Consider the following 22,378-nt stretch of genomic DNA (forward strand, 5'->3'; position numbering starts at 1 on the left):
AACCAGGCACCATTTTGGGAGAGAAGGTTCTGCATATTAGGTAAACCAGTTACAGATGCAATCGCATCATTTGCGGGCCCGTCACACGCCTCTGGGCCAGAGCAGAGGAGTTCCCCACTATTTTCCAGGGAAATGTGAGGGAAGGCTCTGGAGCAGCTACTCCAGTGCTATATGCATGGATGTGACCTCCACATCCATAGTGCTAGGTTATGATAACTATGGAAATTGAGGTCACATCCAGGGGTTAAACATGTTTAAATGGGTCAACAGTTTGATAGCACGTAATATGCACCATCAATAGTGCTCCAAGTACTTAGTCATGCTGACACATGAGCTTTGCATTCTTTGAAAAGAGATAAGGTAGCTGATCCTCCCTACATTGACAAAGTGAGAACCCCGCTCATGTTTCAATCTTTCAATATCTAGGCCTATTGTGACGATGTGTTATTGATAGCATGTGGACAACTCCAAGGATACAATTATTGAGTTACACATGTCATACAGTTGTTCATATTGTTAAATGTCAGTGTGTGGTACAGAAATGGAAAAGCAGTGTGTTGCATGGTCTACAATATTCCTAAAGCAAGGGAAAAACTCTGCTTTAATTTGGTCAGCTGGTGCATTCGGCCTCATGTAAAAGATACACAGAATTCAACAGAAATCCACAACATTTTGCTAATTTTTTGCATTCTCTAAATGTGCAGTATATTTGAAAAATATGAACAAATGAACTGTAGAAGAATGTATAACAACTTACATAACAAAAAATAAAAAGCACACTGCTGTTATTTGCCATTGTGAAAGACTGACATGTTCAAATGTCCACTCTAAATGGGAAAATCAGAAATAATTATATCATTTAGTAATTTCCATCACTTATACAGCACGCACAAGAAACAAATAGCACTGACGGAAGCCCATACTACTGCACTCTCTCAAAAGTATTACTTTGTTCACCCATGGAAGAAGGAAAGGCTGATTATGTCTATTTAGGTTAGAACCTGTCACTTTCTACAGGCATACAGATCGATGCTGAAGGGAATCTAAGGCAATCAGTTGTTTTAGTTTGCAATGTATTACAAGACATTCAACAATTAAGTACATTTTGAATGCTTTAGGACTAGATTTTGGCAATTTGTCCCATCTGCGTGAAACACACACATAATAAACTGTATTGAAATGTAATCAGTAGTTTGAGTGATCAATAATTCTCACTCAATTATATAATAATAATAATAATAATAATAATAATAATAATAACAATAGAAAATTATAAGAATAATAAGGATAATAATGACCTAAATGATAAAAATATGATAATAATACTACTACTAGCAATAATAATACCTATCATCTACGCTTTCATCAACACCATCTTCACAATCATCTTCTTGAATTGCTGTTTGTTTTAACTTTTGACATATCTAGGTTTTAGTAAACTAGTCAGTTGTAGCTTTATTGAAAGCATACTTGATTCTGCATTTCAAGTACAATCATTAACCAATTATCATTGTAAAGCAATTATAAGTCTTTTATCTGTCAGACCTGGGCAATTAGCAACTCCATATATTTTCTTTTTTCTGAAATTGACAATTTAAAGTAACTCAAAGCAATGAAACAGTTGTCATATGAATCTCTCACTCAGGGACTGAGGAATATCCAATTTAGAGCTAGGTGTTGTGAAGAAATCAACAGCTTCATCACAAATTCTGGAGTAATTAGAATAAAAGCATCCCAGGATGCCACACTCAGATAACAAGGTATTTGTAGGATCACGCTGTATATAAATAAAAAGGGAAAATACAATGAGGTGTCAGTATTTAATCTAAAGGCACTTGTTCAATGTATTGTGTAAAACAGCGTTTTTAAGACAAAATCACACCAGACAATATACATCTCCTTGCAATGATCTCAGACGATCAAAATACATCAAGTTACAAATGAAGACTAAAAATTACTTTTTAAAATTCATGTATTGCTAAATTGGTGCAAACCGAATCAGCAGAAACTATGTGATATCCTTCAGTGCTTAGTAATAAAATCAAATAATTAAAAAAAATCTTTTTATTTCAAAGTCTGCTTCTTACATAGAAGCACATATTAAAGCAACAGTACAATGTTCATAAAATATAAGTGTGATGCTGTAACATGTCAGAATACTGATATTTTTGCATGTATACTAAAAATAAGAACTTTTAAATTGTACAAATAGATACATTAAAAATGACATAGAAATAGGTTGTCTCTCACTGCCACAGGACAGAGTTATATCTGGCACGTATTAGTTTAAGACAAGAATATAAGCAAAAGGATTTACAAGAGTCAGCAGTAACAATTTTGATGCTCAAGAGACATTATAATTGTACATTGTACTGTACATACATTATATGGGTTTAAGCTGGCTGAATAGCATATAGTTCAAGTTTAAAAATTCACTACATATAGAGTGTCCAAAGTTTAAGGCGAAATTACAGCTCAAAACTGTTATCCTTTCAAGTCTGTGGAAGCTTCTTTGACATAAAAAGATTCTGGTGTTCGTGTCACATACTGTAAAGATATTTCCATCATCGTATGATAACTTTCAATGTTTTCCTTTGCTTTCATACGTTGATCTTGTGAGTGGTTTTCGATTGTTGAAGGTGATGATCAACTTATGACAAATAGGTCATTCACAGTAATTTACCACTTCAGTATTCTTTTTATTTAAAGAATCCCTTCTGAAATTCGTTACCGTTTACATGAGCCATTTCATTGATTTAAAAAAATACCTGCTTACTATTCTTCCAGATTCTTCAGAATATTAGACACAGTTCTTAAGGCCAGATGTATCACTTCATTGTTAAGAATCATCATCACACGTGTCTTTGGAGCCATACAAGTCTGCTAGTTTCTTAAACCGAGGTCCCCAATTTTGTAGATAGTCATAGTCTAAATCAGAATCCGTTGTTGCTGATTCTAGGGAACTAAGTGACCCAGCCACAGACCCTCTCCCTTCATAGCCATAGATCTGAATTGAGTCATATGGAGGAGCAGTTGGGTCATTATCTGCATCATGTATTCTTGTGTTGATGAAATCATCAACGTCAACACTATTTGGGGCTGGTCTTACTCCATGTTCTCTTGGTGGGTAATGGAATTCTGGTTTTATGTCTTTGCGAGGTAAAAATCCATTTACACCATCTGGGTTTTGTAATGTGGCAATGTCAAAAGCTTCTGTGTCTTCCTCTCCTCCACCTTCGTCATCATAAGTTATGATATTTTCTCGGATGTCTTCTTCCTCAAAAACAATTAATGGTTCTTTCTTCTCTCTTCTCAGGGTCACAAACACGACAACGATGACTACAGGAAGAAGGTGGAAGCATAAAGAGTTAGCAAATATATTGTAGAGTCATCACAAATTATATTCCATAGTTAATTCCCCTTATAAGGGATGAATAATGTCTTTCAAACTATTCAATGATTTTTACTTAATGATTAAAATGAGAAATAAATTCGATGGGGTTTTAAATATATGCATTTGTTCAAAACTCATCCTAATTAACAAGTCAATGTCCAGAGGCTTGGAATAACAAGGTATTAGGGAAGTGTTTGAACATATCTATGAGTGAAAGCCAACAGTTCTTATTGCAGTCCAGACCTCTGTTAGGTTACTCAACTTAATACCTTCACAGATTACACAAATTAACAATCTGCCACTTGCATAAAATATTAACCATAGAAAAATGTAATCCAGTGAGGTTTACTCTTGCATGTTTACTCTGGCAGACAGTCCTACTTCACAATGAACATTTTTAAAAGGAAAGAAAGAAAACACTATTCACCTACTTTCTAAATATACGTTGATGATTTTCCAAATTGAAGGTGCGTGGCAACAAAAGGTTTGTTTCAACATTAAAGTGCATATATGATAGGGTGAAAGACAAAGACTGTAAAAATGCCATGCCTATTCATCCTCATCAAACTTACCTAATAAAATTACAATGCACGCAAGTATGGCAATCAAGGCTCCAGTGCTTAGTCCAGCATTTAGTGGCTGTGGTTCTACATCACAATACAGTGGCATGCCATCATTGTTGCAACTACACACACGAATCGTAAGGGTATTGGTGCTGCTCATTGCTGGAATTCCTCCATCACTTATCACAATTGGAAGAAGGTACACATCTTGCTTCTGTCGGCTAAAGCCTCCACGTCCAACATAAATACTTGCTGAATTATCTATACAAAAACAAAAAGTCAAAATTTTCTTTTAGTTTTTGCTTATAATTGAACATTATTTATTATTTGTGCAAGTGGCCACATAACATTCAATCCAATGACAGAAACCCCAGAAAGATGCGCAAAATATTCTCAAAAAATTGACAGTGAATTAAAGGCTATGATCTAAGTGAAAAAATTGTAAAAAAAAGAACCCTGAATTAAAAGAAGTTCCATTGTATGTGCATATATGATGCATTCCATAATGTACAGTTTTGACGGTGATAAAGAGACTGACTGAAAAACAGTTTTTGGTAGAGAAGGTGCACCACATTGTGAACTGGCATTGATGCGCAATTTTAAATAAGACAACTGTAAATTACCAAATGCTACCAAATGCTGCATTTTGATTGCCTACTTTCTGGTTGATATCTACCCACAAGATTAAAATGTAAAATTCGTGCAAGCCTCATTAAATATTAAACTACATAATACTTTTGTTCATAATTGCTGCTTGTGATGATCACAGGGCTATAAAAAGAACTATAGTGCTAACCTAGCTCATAGAATGTGTCAGCTCGTGCGTAAGGCAGCAATGGAATCCTTCACTTTATTGTCATGAATTCTGGAGATGGACCTGAATATGTCTCACATCTTTGCTGTTTTCATTTGTTTGAACGAAGATGTTCCAGGAAACAGTCTGTATTGTTTCATGGGTTTTCTTATGTATTTAAATTGTGCCTCTGCTATTGGGCCTAAACTATGCAATTCATGATAGTACATGCAGTGTTTTAAAATAGGAGCCTCAATGTTAAAATATGTGCATCTAGCAAGAGGGTGTTGTATTACGAAATTGATTATTTGTTCTTTTTATAATTGAACTTTTGATGGTCTTACTGTACTTTGGAATAGAAAAAACACAGTATCTAAATGTATAACTATGTACTTGAAATGTTTTAAAACCAGAACCGCTTCAGTATTTAACAAATAGAGAAAGCACATTAATTGACTATGTGGTGGTCATTGTGTATGTAGAAAGTACTGTACTGTGAAGTGCATACAAACTAATAGATTCTATTTTTGATATGCACAGGAGAAGGGTTTTAACTTTCCACTGTAATGCTTAGTAGTGTGTAGTGCAACTATATCGGAATGCATTTTTATTTCTGATTAAATAAACACAGCTTGACCAAAAATGAAACGTCTTTCAAAATCTTTTATAGTCATTTAAGTTTGAATGAGTAATTCATAAGAAAAACATTTTATGAAGAATTAATACATAATTTTAAATATGGTTTTTAGTTTCCTTTTATTTTAACTATAATAAAAAATTATATTGAGGGCTGTACACAGGAAAATGAAACATGCAGTAACTGAAAAAGGAAAATAGATAAGCAAAATTAAATTCAGAGACCACAGCTACGTTAGAGGGCATTCTTAGCCCTACGCATGCAATCCATCTGAAAATTGTTTCTTGCCATAATTTCCATGGGGAAAATATCTTAAAAAATCGAAATCTATTTATATTATAGATAGTTCATCAAATCCCAGCAAAAGTATTCCTAAACAATATCACAGAGAAACATCTTACTCCACAAAATAGAGAAAAAGATTATACATTACTAAATGAACCTCAGTAGAGAAGCAGCATTTAGAGGAATACTGCAATCACCAGTAATATCCTTACAGCATGATAAAGGTTACACCATGGACATCGCCCAATTTGTGAATGGTTAGGGTGTACACTAACCATCCTAATTGGAACAGTTGTAAATTTTTGCAGAACGTCATTACATCCAATAGAAAGTGAGGCAATTATATTCAGAAGTGCAATGGTTCACAAGATGTTTACAGAACCAAATAGGAACATGGGCATCACCTGCTTTGCGTAAATTCAATCCTTTGATACAATTGGTCCTACTGTTCCTCAAATTCTTTTATAATAGATGTGACTTTTCACTATTTTTGAATTGTTCTTAGTGTTGTGTTAAATTTTGTTATAACAACCATTGCCAGCATATCCTCATAGCTATTCGTGCAGTTCATGCAGAAATTCTGCATACATACATTTCCTTTCTCCTTTCCATCAAGAGATTTGATTTTCACTCTACAGACTATTAGAATGTGTTTGCTTTATAAAGAGCATGTAGGAATGGAAGAAGCAATAGTTGTATATGTTCATGTGCTGTCACACGAGAAACAGAACATGAAGGGGCACAACATTAAGTATCAAATGTATTAAAAACAAATTAAAGTGATTTAAAAAACAACAGCTAGAAGTCATCAGTCATAGTGCCATTGATCACAGTCCAGTAATGCAACAATGGACAAACACACACATGCATGAATATTCAAGTCCCTCCTCATACTAATACAGATTTTAAAGCACATAAGACGTCAAACATAAAAAAAGGCAAAGATAACCAAGAAATAAGTCATACTCCTTCGGAATACACAAAGTTTGAAGGCAAACAATACAATTGTAGCAGTTTGATTAAACATTTGAGTCCTCCCTCAGACATCAAGAAGAACATATACATTGCCAGCACCAAAGTGGGGACATTAAGCCATTGCAATGCCTCTAGTGAAAAACAAACTTGCATTGTGGAGTGCTGTGTTGAAAAAATAACTAATGTTTGTCTTAAGGAATTCTTGAGTAACATGAAGTCAATTCCCCACAAGTTATGTGTGATTAATTTGATCTATTTCCATGTGAAATCCTTAAAAGCATCCACTAAACGTATGAGAACAGCAAAGCAGTAAGATTACTGAATTGACTAAACACAGAGCTATTGGGGTTTATTTGTCAAGCCATCCCAATATTAGGGTTGGTTCACCAATGAAGCCTGTAGAGAGGCATCTTCAAAATCCAACAAGGTTTGCAACAACTATGCTTATCTTAATTCCAATGTGGTCCTCCTTAAAGTTCACCATACAACCTGAATCAATTGACTGTGAAGAACAGCAATGCAAGGTTTCATAGCACATATAGGGAGAATGATGTAGAGATGATGAAAAGTGAGAAGAAATGTATCTCATTAGCTCCAGGAAACAGGCATCAAAAGTACAGCACCAGTAGCCCTCAAGCACAATTAATATTCATAGATCTTGAAACGTAGCTAGGGGGCTCAGACTGAGGGAATGTTCATAAATCTGAATCACAGTAGAGACCCAATGTTCACCTTGCACAGAAAGTAATACTGACACCCTCAACTCACAATGAGGCACAAGGAAGATTGTGATAAAAGAACAAATGGTGCCCCAAGATAAAGTGTAAAATCGAACTTTTCTTGGTGGTCTAAACTGTAAAACCATTGTCTTGAACTAAAGACAGAAAGTACACAAACAATCAATTATATAACGACCACCTGACCAACAAAGCAATTGGCCTACGTTTTAAAGACTTAAGTGTAAATGTGCTATAATCCCCACTTTCAAGGGAATACCAGTAAGTATTATCAAGTAATATACATTGACATTTGAAAACCTAATCTCATAGGACAAATTACTCACAAAAGGCTTCTCAAGCATGAGGTGAATGATGGCTCTACTATAGTATTCAGTGATCTGAACCCACAGAATACAACCTTTCTGATGAAAATAGGAAAGACAAACATGGGTTGGAGAACATTCAAATGCTTGAATTTGATATTATTTCAGACTGTCAGAGTAACCCATTGAAATACATGGCACTCCAGTGCTCAGCACTGAATAATTTTCAGCTCGAGGGGGAAGTAATACCTGGATGGGAATGTATCCAATGCAGATGCTATAGTCCTTTTACCCTACCTCTGTACCTTCATATTTTGGACTGTTTTATCAGTTCCTTCAGGAGACTGAACAGTTCATAAATGTTGAAATAGAATACCTCGCTCTAGAAAAAATTGGATCATTACCTGATACTCTTGCAATGAGTAAATAGAGATAGATGAATGAGGTGACAGGAAGCCTAGAATTTAAATGCAAACATGCAGTTATTGAACAAGTGTACACACACATACTGCACACTTTGTAACATAAAAAATGATTCAGTAAACAGTTGGGGGTGTTATGGGGGTCTTTAAAATGTTTTAAAAGACAAAGTCATTATGTTGGTGGCAAAGAAATGTAATGAATCTGCCTGATATGGTAAAAAAAGAAGGAGGCTCCTCAAACTTAATAGGATGAGAAAGGAAGTCTGACATGTTTGAATGACTGGATAATAGGCAAGTACATTTTTCATTAAAGATTTATGAGGTAATAGTATTATAAAGTGTTAAAAATAGTATTTACATTTAGAATGGCCCTACATTTTCTTTTTCATAACACATTCTTTTTCCATATGATTTAAATTGTGTTTATGACAAGACTTTATTTAGGTTCTAATTTATTTAATTCTAGATATATGATATAGTGAAAGCCTTGTTTCAAGAATCTGGATAGTGTGGTAAACAAATATTTTTAAGGATAGAGTGGCAGCTCATTTATGTGGTCCTTTACTCAAAACTGTATTGTGTGTATTGCCTGGTTGAAGGTAGATTGTACTATTCTCAGATGTGATGGAGAGAAGGGGTGGAAACATGGAACTTGGACAGCGCCTGACAGTACACTCAATTTCACATCACATATAGTTCACAATTTAAAATGCAAAGGAATAAAGTAGTACCAAACCACATTATTTTTAGTGAAGTACTTTCAGAGCAGTAGTGACTTAGCATTTCTGGATGATCATCCTTTTTTGTGTCTGGCAAGACTGATTTGTTTGTGGTTGGTCTCTGTCTGTAATGGCACAGATGAGGTCAAAATCGATGGACTGGAATACGGCTTTTAGTAGCAACCAATGAGTAAGAATAATTCAAGCATTTTATGGGAGAAATTAATTTAAGCATTCCATGCATCTATCCCAATTATGCGGTCTAAGGGACAATGCTGATGCCACAAAAGAATATCATAGGAAGAGATTGATATTTTCTTAGTGCATCCTTGATGACCAATCAAATTAATTATTGTTGATTGATGAATGGCATACATCTGTGGCTTAAGAGTCAATATAAAAGGAATGTGGACATGGGTAGAGTAGTTGTGCTCCTTTGAACAACGTGCTTGAAAGTTGCAAGCCATAGTCATACAAAATATAAATTATGGGTTGTAGATATGGCACTGTGACCATATAATTAAATCCATTAAAAAAAAACACTCAAGTTAAAACTATAAGTGCTGGATAACTTATCAAAGTGTTTTGCCATCAGGAGCATTCATAGCATTGACATTTCTTTATTTGCTGACTCACAACTGATGACGTACTAGTTGTGCCATGACTGCTGAATCCAGCGATGTTTAATATCAAATGTACAGAGCTGAGTAAAAAGTAAGGTGACTTGATAATTCATTGCAGCAGGAGGAGATCCTGCAAATAATATACTATTAATGCACAGTGCTTTAAAAGATAAGGTGAAAGCCAAAACTATAAAACTAAGAAATTTTAATCGGTGTACACATTCTTTAAATTTACAAATTCTATACATGGGAGAAGCATTTCAATGTAAATGTGATGTCAAATTAAGAAGAAATCAAAGGGCCAGGCAGTATGAATCCATCAATATAACTCTAAAAGCATCAAATGTTTCTGATCCAAATGAAGAGTGTACCATAAAGCTATAGGCAGAATTATTAGTATTATAATTCTTATGTTGATATTGAAGCAAAATGCATACTTCACAGACGGTGTCAAAATCATGCATATTTGTAAAAACCCTTGTACCAATTCTGTCTCCTCACTCCCACGTGGCCAACAAAAAACGAAAAAAATATATAGTGTAGGATTTTTCTGACATTATATTTTCTTTTGAGATGGGACAGTGAATTCAGTATAGCTGATCTGCAGAGAATTGATGTACAACACTGGAATGACCAAAAGGCTGCAGCCAACTTTAGTATCGATGAATTCCACTGTGACATAGCAATGATGCCATATTCCTATTTCAAGCAAATTAAATTATTCCTGCCCGCTCAGCCAGGAGCCCCAGCCCCACTACATTGGCTAAACAGTGATCACAGCCTAGCAGGATTTCCATACACTTGGCTCATATGAGTTCTACACGTCTTCAGTCCATGCAGTTTATTTACCTCCAGAAATGGACAATAACAGCTTATTAGCTTGTATGAAAGTAAGACATTTTTATGCATTGACAACATTTTATTTGAGTTTTTGAAATGGACCTACAGATATTGATTTTCCACATGTAAACTCTTGAATAAGTATTACAAACCTCTGTTGTCTCTGAGAGTAAAATTTGGATTATGAACAATTTCGTGGGGTAGACTGAAGAGAAATCTTGGTCCATTTGCTGAATCGTCCTTGTCTATTGCACTAATTGTAATGATTTGCTGAAAAAGAAAGATTTTGTGTAAGACTTTGAAATTTTGCACATCAGTTAAATGAATTAATTTATTTAGTGCATATTAACATCTATTTTAAAATCTGTGTTAACACCATTTTCACTGTACCCCGAATTAATTCACATAAGAGAAATCTTAAGGGTGGTGTTATAATCATTCAAATAATAAAGAAGTGGCTCAGACACAAATGGTTGTGCACCAGGCCACGAAAGAAAGAAGAACAATTCCTTTAGATCAGCAAGTTGGTAGTGATTTCTAAGTAATGCTTCCCAAAAATTTCAACTACACTTTATTATTCATTTGCAAATGGTTGTATAATGGCATAACCGCTTTTTACATTCATATTGTTTGCCTCTTTTGGTTATAAGAAAGGTTTTTCCTACTCTCTGCCAGCACAAAAACAACTGTTTCTACTAGTTAGAAAAATATAAAGACCACTGTCTCTGTCACCATAAATGTCTTCCAAGTATTGTATCCTCTTTGAACTTGCACTTGTTTCTATAAAGAAGCTACATGAGACATGTATTTATGCAATGTAACAATACACACATTTTACCAAGTGTATTGGAAGACTGGATGCAGTCAGAACCCTATTTTTGGACAGCCTGTAACCATACATTGGATATTTAGCACTACATTTGATGCACTGGTGGCTACACTTCTTATCTGGGTTGTCTAACCCGCTGAATATGCCATGTATGCTTTCTAGACATCCTGACTTCCACTCAATACCAAATAAATTAACTATACATCATTGTAATCTGCAACTGCAACCCTCACCCACGCACACAAGGCTCTCCATGACATGGGCCCCAAATACCTCAAACGCCGCCTGACATTCTACACACCCACCCGCCAGCTCCGTTCCGCCAGCCTGGCCCTCGCCACCGTCCCACGAATTCGGAGAACCACCGCCGGAGGAATATCCTTCTCCTACCTGGCGGCCAAGACATGGAATTCCCACCCCACCCACCTATGGCGGACCCAGGACCATCTCTCCTTCAGGAAACAACTCAAGACCTGGCTGTTCGAGCAGTACCAACTCCCCCTGCCCCCCAGCGCCTTGAGACCCTAGCGGGTGACTAGCGCACTATACAAATTCGCTGATTGATTGATTGATTGAAGCTGCATTGGACCTCTTAGCGTCCATAAGAATTGTTACCAAAAACAATCATGCCTATCCAGTTCCGTATTCTTATGAGTAGCAGCCATTTCAATTGATTTAAGAGTGTATGGCCAGTGTATAAGCCTCTTTCCCCTAAATGAATATGTGCCTCACACAAGGGAAGTGGACACACTTTGAATGCCTCACCCACTCTCTCCCTGATAATCACAAACAACTCTTCTACCCCACTAATGGCTCTTCAAGAACAATAAGGTACATACTTTGTATAACTGGTGCAATGCATAACAACAATGAGAAATAGTGCATGGATTGGATTCTTAAATCGGAAATATGGTAATGCATGTAGTCGTTTTAGGGTCAGTGTAATTACCAATCCTGATACCACATGGACCACATGGACCTCAAATATGGCTAAACATTCTTGTTTTCTATTTTGCTAGATTGGTCAAGTTTGGCATTTACCATCCAATAAGTGATACGTGCTAAAGGATGATTGTTATACACTTCAGAAAGCAGAACTATCAACCTCAGAACCAAAATGTGCTTGAATAGCCACAGTCCTAAATATATGGTCATCATGACACATTCTTCAGTATTTCAAATTATTGTCTGATGATATCAGAACATTGCCATGAAACGACATATAAGGTAAGTTTTAGACCAGCATAAGAATGTCTATATTCAAGGTTTTGAGAAACATTTCAGAAAGCGATTCGTTTTAGAAACAAGCTGCAGTGCATGATAAACCAGTTATCACTGAAATGCTTATGTAGACACATTGATGTTAGGTAGCCAATGCTCTAAAATGTGAATAAGTCATACTCTACTGCAGCTGTAATGCTAACCCACTTAATGACTGAATGTCATGCAGTAGGGGAAGTGAAGGCACACTATTTAAATGGTACCTATGCTGCCCATAAAGACTTATGTTTATTGCAACTGTACAGCAACTTATTGTTCTGTAGTATATATGTAGATGTGATAACCAGTGAAAGACTACAATAAAAATGTATATCCCTGTTTGGGCAGCAAGGGGTATAGTGACTGCATATACAGATGTTGAAGTATTTGGAGCTAGATGCATTGGATACAATTATTGGGCACTGAGGGCACTACACCTAAATCAATTTGTGGAACTCATATTCTAGATTTCTTTGTTTCTTTATGAACTTTCCTCGTAAAAATAATCTGTACACATCTAATATTTGATTCAAGAAAATATATTTATACCCATTTTCTTGCACTCCGTCATATTTGGGGGAAGTCCACTTACTAACCATGAAAGGGATTTCTGCATGCTTTTGACATAAGTACATTTTCAGACTTTTTCCGATGCTGAGAGGGGCGAGAGAAGAGGTTGTGAGTACCTATAAATTATGAATGTTTATGGCTATTCACTAGCTGGGAGCAATCTCCAGTACTGTTTACCCATGTCATGTCCACCCTTTACTGGTGCTCAAAGATTTACTCACACAAAAGATTTTCTGTGAAATCTTTTTACTTGTGTAAATCCAACTTTTGAGAATAGCAATAACTGGTTTTGCACCCCTAACAATGCATATTTTGGCATGGAAGTCAACGTTAAAAGATGCAATAAGTTTGGGAATCAGGGCCTCAGTTAACTGTGCTACTTATTGATAGCTTCTCACTCCTGCTGCCACACTGAAGTGCTCAAATACATTTTCACATCGAATGCACTAGTAAGTGTGACCCTAGTAATGACAGTACCTACTTGTAGTCCTGCCAGTAATCACTGATTGCTTTTGGGCTTGAAGTCTTGCAGTGTGCTAAAGGGAAGCAATATAAACTGTGATGGGTAATTTTATTCAGAGAAAGGGGGCTGAACTAGAAAAGGCAGCTGTGAGGTGAGGACATTGCGGAAGTTTGGTAGAGGTAAAGCACCCTTGAATTTTCAAATGCGTTCAATCTAATACTTTCCAAATGTACACAGGCATGTGGGGCTAGACTTAACCACAAAAACATTGCAAATAGCATACTCCACTCCGATGCATATATGTAAAATGTGTCTTATATGCATGCAAACCGTAATATACATGCATAAAAAACGTGGATGCCGTAATAAGTAACAACTTAAACTTGTACTTGCAGTTGTGTCCTTTTCATATCCCTTAATGTAAGTGAACAGTGTGCCTTTTATTGTATAGTATTGTAGAACTTATAAAATGGTTCATACTCCTTGCAAGGGCAGAAGCTCTTATTTGCAAATGGTTCTTGGGCGCCCTTTAAGAGTATAGAGTTGAAAGGATGCTGCATGTAGTTTGTACTTCATGGGAGGTACTGGGGGACGTGAATGAGGTTCAAAACATGCTTCAAATATGGTGTAATGTATATCACTGCACTTAATTGTCAGGTGTTGTGGAGTGGATATTAGGTGCATTAGTATATACCTTATTATGTATATAATTGTTCATTTGGATCATGAGACGTTGTATCATGTTGCACCATGTGAACGTACTGAGATAGATTATTGAGGAAAGTAGTGTTGTCTATGAATTAAAAAGTTAATACCACAAGTCTCAGAATTAGGGTCCATGTGAAGGAATCTCAATTTGATAGCTCATTTGTAATCAGGGCCTAAATGAGCTAAAGCACCACAGATCACAATCTCTTGCTACTCCGGGATCAGAATAAGCATTCATTCGCTTGTAACTCTGGGACTAGTGTAAGCATTAATCAGCTCAAAGCCCCTTGATACTGTGGGACCAGAATAAGCATTAATCAGCTCACAACCATTTGCTACTCTGGGACCAAAATAAGCATTAATCAGCTCAGCTCCGATGCATATATGTAAAATGTGTCTTATATGCATGCAAACCGTAATATACATGCATAAAAAACGTGGATGCCGTAATAAGTAACAACTTAAACTTGTACTTGCAGTTGTGTCCTTTTCATATCCCTTAATGTAAGTGAACAGTGTGCCTTTTATTGTATAGTATTGTAGAACTTATAAAATGGTTCATACTCCTTGCAAGGGCAGAAGCTCTTATTTGCAAATGGTTCTTGGGCGCCCTTTAAGAGTATAGAGTTGAAAGGATGCTGCATGTAGTTTGTACTTCATGGGAGGTACTGGGGGACGTGAATGAGGTTCAAAACATGCTTCAAATATGGTGTAATGTATATCACTGCACTTAATTGTCAGGTGTTGTGGAGTGGATATTAGGTGCATTAGTATATACCTTATTATGTATATAATTGTTCATTTGGATCATGAGACGTTGTATCATGTTGCACCATGTGAACGTACTGAGATAGATTATTGAGGAAAGTAGTGTTGTCTATGAATTAAAAAGTTAATACCACAAGTCTCAGAATTAGGGTCCATGTGAAGGAATCTCAATTTGATAGCTCATTTGTAATCAGGGCCTAAATGAGCTAAAGCACCACAGATCACAATCTCTTGCTACTCCGGGATCAGAATAAGCATTCATTCGCTTGTAACTCTGGGACTAGTGTAAGCATTAATCAGCTCAAAGCCCCTTGATACTGTGGGACCAGAATAAGCATTAATCAGCTCACAACCATTTGCTACTCTGGGACCAAAATAAGCATTAATCAGCTCACAGCCCCTTGATATTCTCGGACTAGAATAAGCATTAATCAGCTCACAACCTCTTGATACTCCAGGACCAGAACAAGTATTAACCAGTTCACAACCTTTGCTATTCTGGGTCCAGAAAAAGCATTAATCACATCTGAACTCTGGGGCCAGTGTAAGCATTAATCAGCTCTGAAGTCTGGGACCACAGTAAGCACTAATCAGCTCACAACCCTTTGCTACTCTGGGACCAGGATGAGCATTAATCAGCTCTGAACTCTGGGACCAGAGTAAGCATTAATCAGCTCACAATCTCTTGATACTCTGGGACAAGAATAAGCATTAATCAGCCCACAAACCCCTTGATACTTTGAGACCAGAATAAGCAGTAACCAGCTCAGAGCCCTTTTGATACTCTGGGACCAGAATAGGCATTAATCAGCTCCCAACTTCTTCATACTCTGGGACCAGAATATGCATCAATCAGTTCACAACCGTTTGCTACTTCAGGACCAGAATAAACACTTATCAGCTCATAACCCTTTGCTACTCTGCGAACAGAATAAACAGTAATCAGCTCACAACCTCTTTATACTCTGGAACCAGAATAAGCATTAAGCAGCTCACAACCCCGTAATAATCTGCGACCAGAATAAGCATTAATCGGCTAATAACCTCTTGATACTATGGGTCCAGAATAAACATTAATCAGCTCACATCCCTTTGCTACTATGGGACCTGAATACGTATTAATCGGCTCACAACTCTTTGCTACTCCGGGACCAGAATAAGCATTAATTAGCTCACAATCCTTTGCTACTCTGTGACTGGAATAAGAATTAATCAGCTCACAACCCTTAGATACTCTGAGACCAAACTAATTATTAATTAGCTCACAACTCTTTGCTACTCCAGGACCAGAATAAGCATTAATCAGCTCACAACCACTTGATAATCTGGGACAGAGAATACATATTAATCATCTCACAATACCTTGATAGTATGGGACTGGAATAAATATTAATCAGCTCACAACTCTTTGCTACTTTTGTACCCGATTAAGCAATAATCATCTCACAACCCCTTGCTAATGTTGGACAAGAATAAGCATTAACCAGCTCACAGCCCCTTGCTACTCTGGGACCTGAATAAGCATTAACTATCTTGCACCTCTGCCAAAATATGCATTTAATCAGCTCACATTCCTTTGCAACTCTCAGACCAGAATAAGTAATAATCAGTGAGGTCATAAATGGTTTAAATCCAACTCATAATCTCTTCTAATAGTTAATGTGCCTGCTCCTTGAGAGCCAAAATAAGCATAAGCAGTGGAGAAATATGGGAAATCAGCAGGCAGAAAATCAGAACTTCCTTCTGCAATACAGAATCTTGCTTATTCCTTCCTAACCTGCTCTGACTTCCTTGAAGGCATAGAAAATGTAATACTAGTAAAGAAAAACAGAGCAACCCATAATTAAAATAAGAGGAGTAAGGATATGGAGTTGGTACATATAAAGTAGACCCAAAGGAAAGGGGGTGGAAATAGGAGGTTCACGTAAAAGCATATTTTTCATTGGCTTAAATGCTAAGATTGCAGTGCAAATCTGCAGTATCTATATTCTGAATTTTCCGATTATTCTATTCATCATTCGTCACTACAAATAAAGTACCAGGTATATTAAAAAAAGTCATGTTGTGCACCATCATCAACCATCTGTTTGAATTCACCAGACTGCAATTAATGTTTCTGAATTGATTAAAATGCTATTAAACTCATTTTGACAGTGATATTTATCTGTGATGTTTGGAGCCACATACGTGGCTGGATCACAGAACTTCAGTTTTAAGGCAAAATCTTCTCTTAGCAAAACATACAAGATGATGGACGGAATGTTGCACATTGGCAAAACATTCACCTCCAGTCACAGATCTGGGTTTAATCCATTGTTATTTTGCTCACCACGCCACCCCAGTTCAGACATGGCCATATGCAAATCAGTCTTGACCCTGTGCCTCATGGGAACAGTCCAGCCCGAACTGCCAAGCCCTGTCTTCCCTGGACCGGAACCAAGCATCCTAGGACCGGTTTCTGGCTATCAGCCGTCATCAGCCAGTGTTGCAAAACAGCTAGTAGATTCCATCTGCTTACACAGACACAAACACTGAATCCACAAACTGCTCAGTTTGCTACACAAATCTTCAATTAAGATCAGCCACCCTCAGAAACTGCCCAAATAGTTACATGTAATGCCTAGTATTAACATAATGTAATCTCATACCAGATGGCCAGATGATGTCTTGATCTAAGGTCAGTAAGAAAATAGGTCACATTCCATTATTTCATGATACTGTCATGTTTGCTTCTTATCATTTTTGGAAACATAAATCCATCTAAAATATGCTTTAATATGTCTACTAATAAAAATTGGAGATGGCAAGAATGCTATGGTCATCTCCTTAGAATTTGGTTGAATGATTAGACCTACACTACTTTACAATTCTATGTCTGTAGTTTTAGCAATGATTCCACTCATTTTATGATCATTGAAGGGTCACAAACAAAAGATCAGTACAATAGAATTATATGGGTTTGTAGAATAGTGACGTGGACCAAATAAAACATATCCTCAACCTGATTCTTACATACTTTACCTGAATGAATTGTTACCCAAAAGAACATGCGCATCTTCCCCCTTTTAAGATTTCTCTGCGGACCTTGTGAATGGAGATATTTTAGGATTTAAGTCAAGCTGCCTGAAATGACAGTTACCATGCCGAAATAGTGACTAAGACTACTGCAGAGACTGAGTTAAGAGTCCAGTGTTTAATATGGATTTGTTTGAAGTGGTCTTTTACTAATAAGAATACCATAGTTTAATGATCTATGAAATGCAAGCAGAAGCATGTAAATATCTATGAACTGGAGGTAAAGCTTGAGCATGCCTCTTAACACTGGCACACAATTTGCTTTTCAATGAACAGCATGTACCTAATGATTAGAAGCTTGCTCATTAGTGTTCTTTTTAATCAGAGTTTTTTTTGTCTTAATTGGTTTTAACCCTGTCTGGATGAAACATGATGTAGAGATTACAAACTGGGTGTACTAATGTGTAAATCACTGAGTTCAATTAGTAATGAGCTAAAAGATCTACAATAATAGTGAATCAATTTGAAAAATCATACATTAAGCATTTTAATTTTAAATGGTTTCATAAAAAGAAAACTACCTGGTTCTTTTGGGCCTTTTCACAGATAACTGGCTCATACAGTTTTGCAAACTCTGGTGCATTGTCATTAACATCAGTGACTTTAATAGTTACAGGAACTTTGACTTCATGTATGCGGTTATCTATAAGAAAATATGAAATTGAAAAAATAAATCATGATACATTTTTGCTTGCTTGTCTACATGCCTTGTATCCTGCACCACCATCTCTAAAGGACAAACGTTCTTCTTGCACTGCACAAAAATCAACAACAAGAAACACAATGCAGTCTGGCTAACTGTTCAAAGCATATTGCGAAATTCCCCAGTTTAAGAGTCACACCTATAGATAGACAACCTTTCTCAATGGGTGTTGTTTTCTGAGGTCCATTCTTCTAATATAATTATTCTAACACATTATATATCTGATCAGATGTGTTTTCCTAGGGGAACACATTTTCAGGGGATATACAAAAAATAAATATTCTATTTAAAAAAAAATGTTTTTATGTCTTAAAATGACCAATAAATTAGGTTTGCTTCACTTAATGTCATTTCTCATAAGGAATGTCTCTTCATTTAATGCTTGCTTTATCTTGCTTTATCATAAACATTATTTTCTTAGCTTTTCCTAGAGGTTACTTACTGGATTTTAGAGAATTGACAAAGTTGGCACAATATAGATGAACACCAGCTTGCAATTCTGAGGAGACAATTCACCAATATTGACATTGTTAAGAAGGGTGAATGCGTAACGTAAAGGGGATTACATGAAATCCCTAACACTGGAATATATAGCTGTGCATCAACATGGACTAACTGTGTCAAATGTTATCTTCACTTAACCAAGCACCAGGGAATTTAGCAAGTCGGATGGAAGAGCTGACCTTTTTAGTGTCTACTACAGATGTTTAATAGTGTGTTTGTTCTGTAATATTTAAACAAATCTGCAATACAGGGGTCTTTCTAAACACGTAAAACAAATGAAGGTACATTTGAAGTGATCCAAAAACAACTCTTTCAAATTAACAATTTTAATATTGACTTCAAGTTATTTTCTTACAATACTGAATTTAGGGAAAAAAACTATTCATATTATTCTTATTTAATTTTTACTCCAAAATTATTTTTATACCTGTTCCTGTCTTTGTACATTTTTAAGTTACTCGCTGCCTGCTTGTTTTATTTTGCTTTACTATGATTGAAAACTCCCTAAAGAATGGTGTGAATATGTTTAAGTCACTAACTTGCGTAAACTCCCAAAAATGTCCCCACATTTTCCAGTGCCCAGAATTCAACCATTTGAAATCTTTTCTGAATTGCGCAGAAGAGTAAACATTTCCCCACTGCAATGTAGCAACAGGGTGTTACCACTCCTTGGCAGAAACTGCCTGGTCAGTCTGCTGCACCAACTCCCCCTCAATCTCTCCTCTTCCTCCCCCCATTTGAAACTCGCAGTTTCCTCTGCAAGTTCCCATAATGCCGAGAAACTAGGGCTCCAGAATCCTGAAGATAGAACTGCATGTTGCCAAGAGCACTCGCATCTTACCACCTCCCCAGGATGCTAAAGTATAATCAGTGATTGCAAAAGTCACTAAGGGCCCGATGTAGGTAATTCCGATTTACCGACTCTTAAATACCGAATCATACCGATTCGGTATTTAAGAGTCGGTAAATCAGAAGCAGGCAGATGTAGGTAATTAATTACCGATTCTGTACAATTCGGTATTTACCGAATCGGTAAATACCGAATCGCTATTTCCCATTGATTCCTATGGGCCTTGAAGCCCATAGGAATCAATGGGAAATACCAAATCGGTATTTACCGATTCGGTAAATACCGAATCCTGCAAGGGTGAACGAGGTGTCACTTTGACACCCTGTAGCACCCCAATTCCAAGCTTGTGTGTCATGTGGCACACATACATGCCCTAAGGGCATGTCTGTGTGTCACATGGCACAGGTGTGCATGCACAGATGTGCATGTACACCTGAATTCGGTATTTTACCACCCAATTGTATTGGGTGATAAAATACCGAATTTTGAAGGCCTGTAGCACTGTAAACAGTGCTACCTACATCTGGGATTTACCGAATCGGTAAAATTACCGATTCGGTATTTTACAGAATCGGTAAATTTACCGATTCGGTAAATTTACCAATTCTGTAAAATAATGGCCCCTACATCTCAATCACCAAATACCGGTCGGTAACGGCCGAATTCGTCCGTTACCGACCGGTATTTGGTGACCTACATCGGGCCCTTAGTGTCTGAAAAAAGGATCATTCCTTTTAAATATGTTTTTTTTAATCCCAAACATAAATCATCAGCAATTGCTATTGTTTTTCTGAAAAAAGAAATTTTGATGACTTATAAACAAACATCTAACAGGAATACTTACTGAGTTCAAATGCAATGACTGAAATGTTGTGATAAACAATTTCCTCTCTATCCAAGGGTTTGGTGGTCTTAATGATACCTTCTTCTGCACTGATACTGAAAAACCTGTCAAGGTCAGTGTGCCGATCAATGGAATACCTAGAAAAGATCATCACAGTATAATATCACATTGAGATCAATAAATAACAAAATATTAATATACAAGATATATCTTACAAAATATTATATCCAGATATCATAGTTTACAGAAGGCCACAAAGTTGCCATTTCAAAGTATACCGAAAAGTGATGAATGGAATGCTTAGTTAATCTCAGCCACTGGCAATTATTCAAGGCAGCATCCCAATCCATCTATATTTTTCATACCATGCCACCTCAGCTTGGACCCAGCTATATGCAAATCAGTGTTGACCCTGCTCCAATGGCAACAGTCCAGCCGGAATCGCCAAGCCAAGTCCACCCTGAGAAACAATGATGGATCAGGATGGGGCCCGAGTAATTACCAGTGGCTGAGATTAATTCAAGCATTCCATCCATCACTTTTTTGGATACTTTGAACTGTAGTCATAAGTGGGATGGGCATGCCCAGAGGTGAGTCCCGTGCACACTGTAGCACTGTAATGAAGATGTACCCAGCTGATAAGCCCATAACTAGGGCAAAGCTGGTCCTGGGTTGCTTGTAATCCAGTTCAGGTCAGAACTGGCTTGGCAGGTAAGGCTGAACAGTTCCCATTGGATCAGGGTCAAGACTGACTGACTTATAACTGGGTCCAAACTGAGGTGGCATGGTGTGCAAAGTAGCAATGGATTGGGTTGCAGCCCAAGTAATTATGATTTGATGAAATTAAATCAAGTATTCCATTTATCACGTTTTTCTATACTTTGACACACTTGCATTTGGCATACATAAAACTACCACAAATAAATATGTTTTATGTGGCAGTGTGTGCTTCCCCACAGGTAGAATTATGTCCCTATCAGAAAATGGTTATGGTAATAATTCATTATATTTAAATAATATTTTCACATTTTTTCCCAGATAAAAGATTAGTTACTTTGAAAATAGATAATATTGTAGTCACGAAATATGGGGGTCTAGTTGCCAACAGCATTTTTTAGTTCAAATCAAATTATCTTTATTCGGTTTTCCATTGTTTTTGAAATACCATAAAAGTTCATAAAATACATCAATTTCATATTCACATAAAAAAGCCATATTTAAAAGCATTAAAAAAATTCACATTTTTGAATTTCAAATATTAAAAACTATTTTTGCCAATGTTCATTTAGGCGTAAAACAATTTGAGCCACTTATCATAGATTGGTACGATGTCTGATGCAAAATTTAAGAAAGTGCACTATGGACTTTGTCATAAGTTCAGTTTCCAAGAACTGTAGAGCCAGATAGACTGGGCGACACTGACGCAACCTCAGGACCTTCAAAAGTGGTACTATCCACCGCCTGCGTGGTGAAACATAAAATTTACAGAAAAAAAGTACATGTATAGTTGA

The 22,378-nt window shown here is 36.6% G+C and overlaps 1 protein-coding gene across 1 annotated transcript in view; it reads right to left on the reverse strand.

Annotated features, from left to right (window-relative positions):
• Positions 1 to 1,806: 1,806 nt before the first annotated feature.
• The window catches only part of CDH11 (cadherin 11), a 316,887-nt gene continuing 296,315 nt past the window's right edge, over positions 1,807 to 22,378 (reverse strand). The window contains exons 9-13 of the mRNA XM_078670443.1: positions 20,868 to 21,004; positions 18,488 to 18,609; positions 10,446 to 10,563; positions 3,967 to 4,218; positions 1,807 to 3,339 (exon numbers count right to left, since the gene is read on the reverse strand). Coding sequence (XP_078526569.1) covers positions 2,840 to 3,339; positions 3,967 to 4,218; positions 10,446 to 10,563; positions 18,488 to 18,609; positions 20,868 to 21,004 — 1,129 coding nt within the window. The 3' untranslated portion in view covers positions 1,807 to 2,839. The remainder of the gene's footprint in view (positions 3,340 to 3,966; positions 4,219 to 10,445; positions 10,564 to 18,487; positions 18,610 to 20,867; positions 21,005 to 22,378) is intronic.

The sequence above is a fragment of the Lissotriton helveticus genome, chromosome 12 (genome assembly GCF_964261635.1).
Source record: "Lissotriton helveticus chromosome 12, aLisHel1.1, whole genome shotgun sequence".
In the NCBI taxonomy this organism is placed as follows: domain Eukaryota; kingdom Metazoa; phylum Chordata; class Amphibia; order Caudata; family Salamandridae; genus Lissotriton; species Lissotriton helveticus.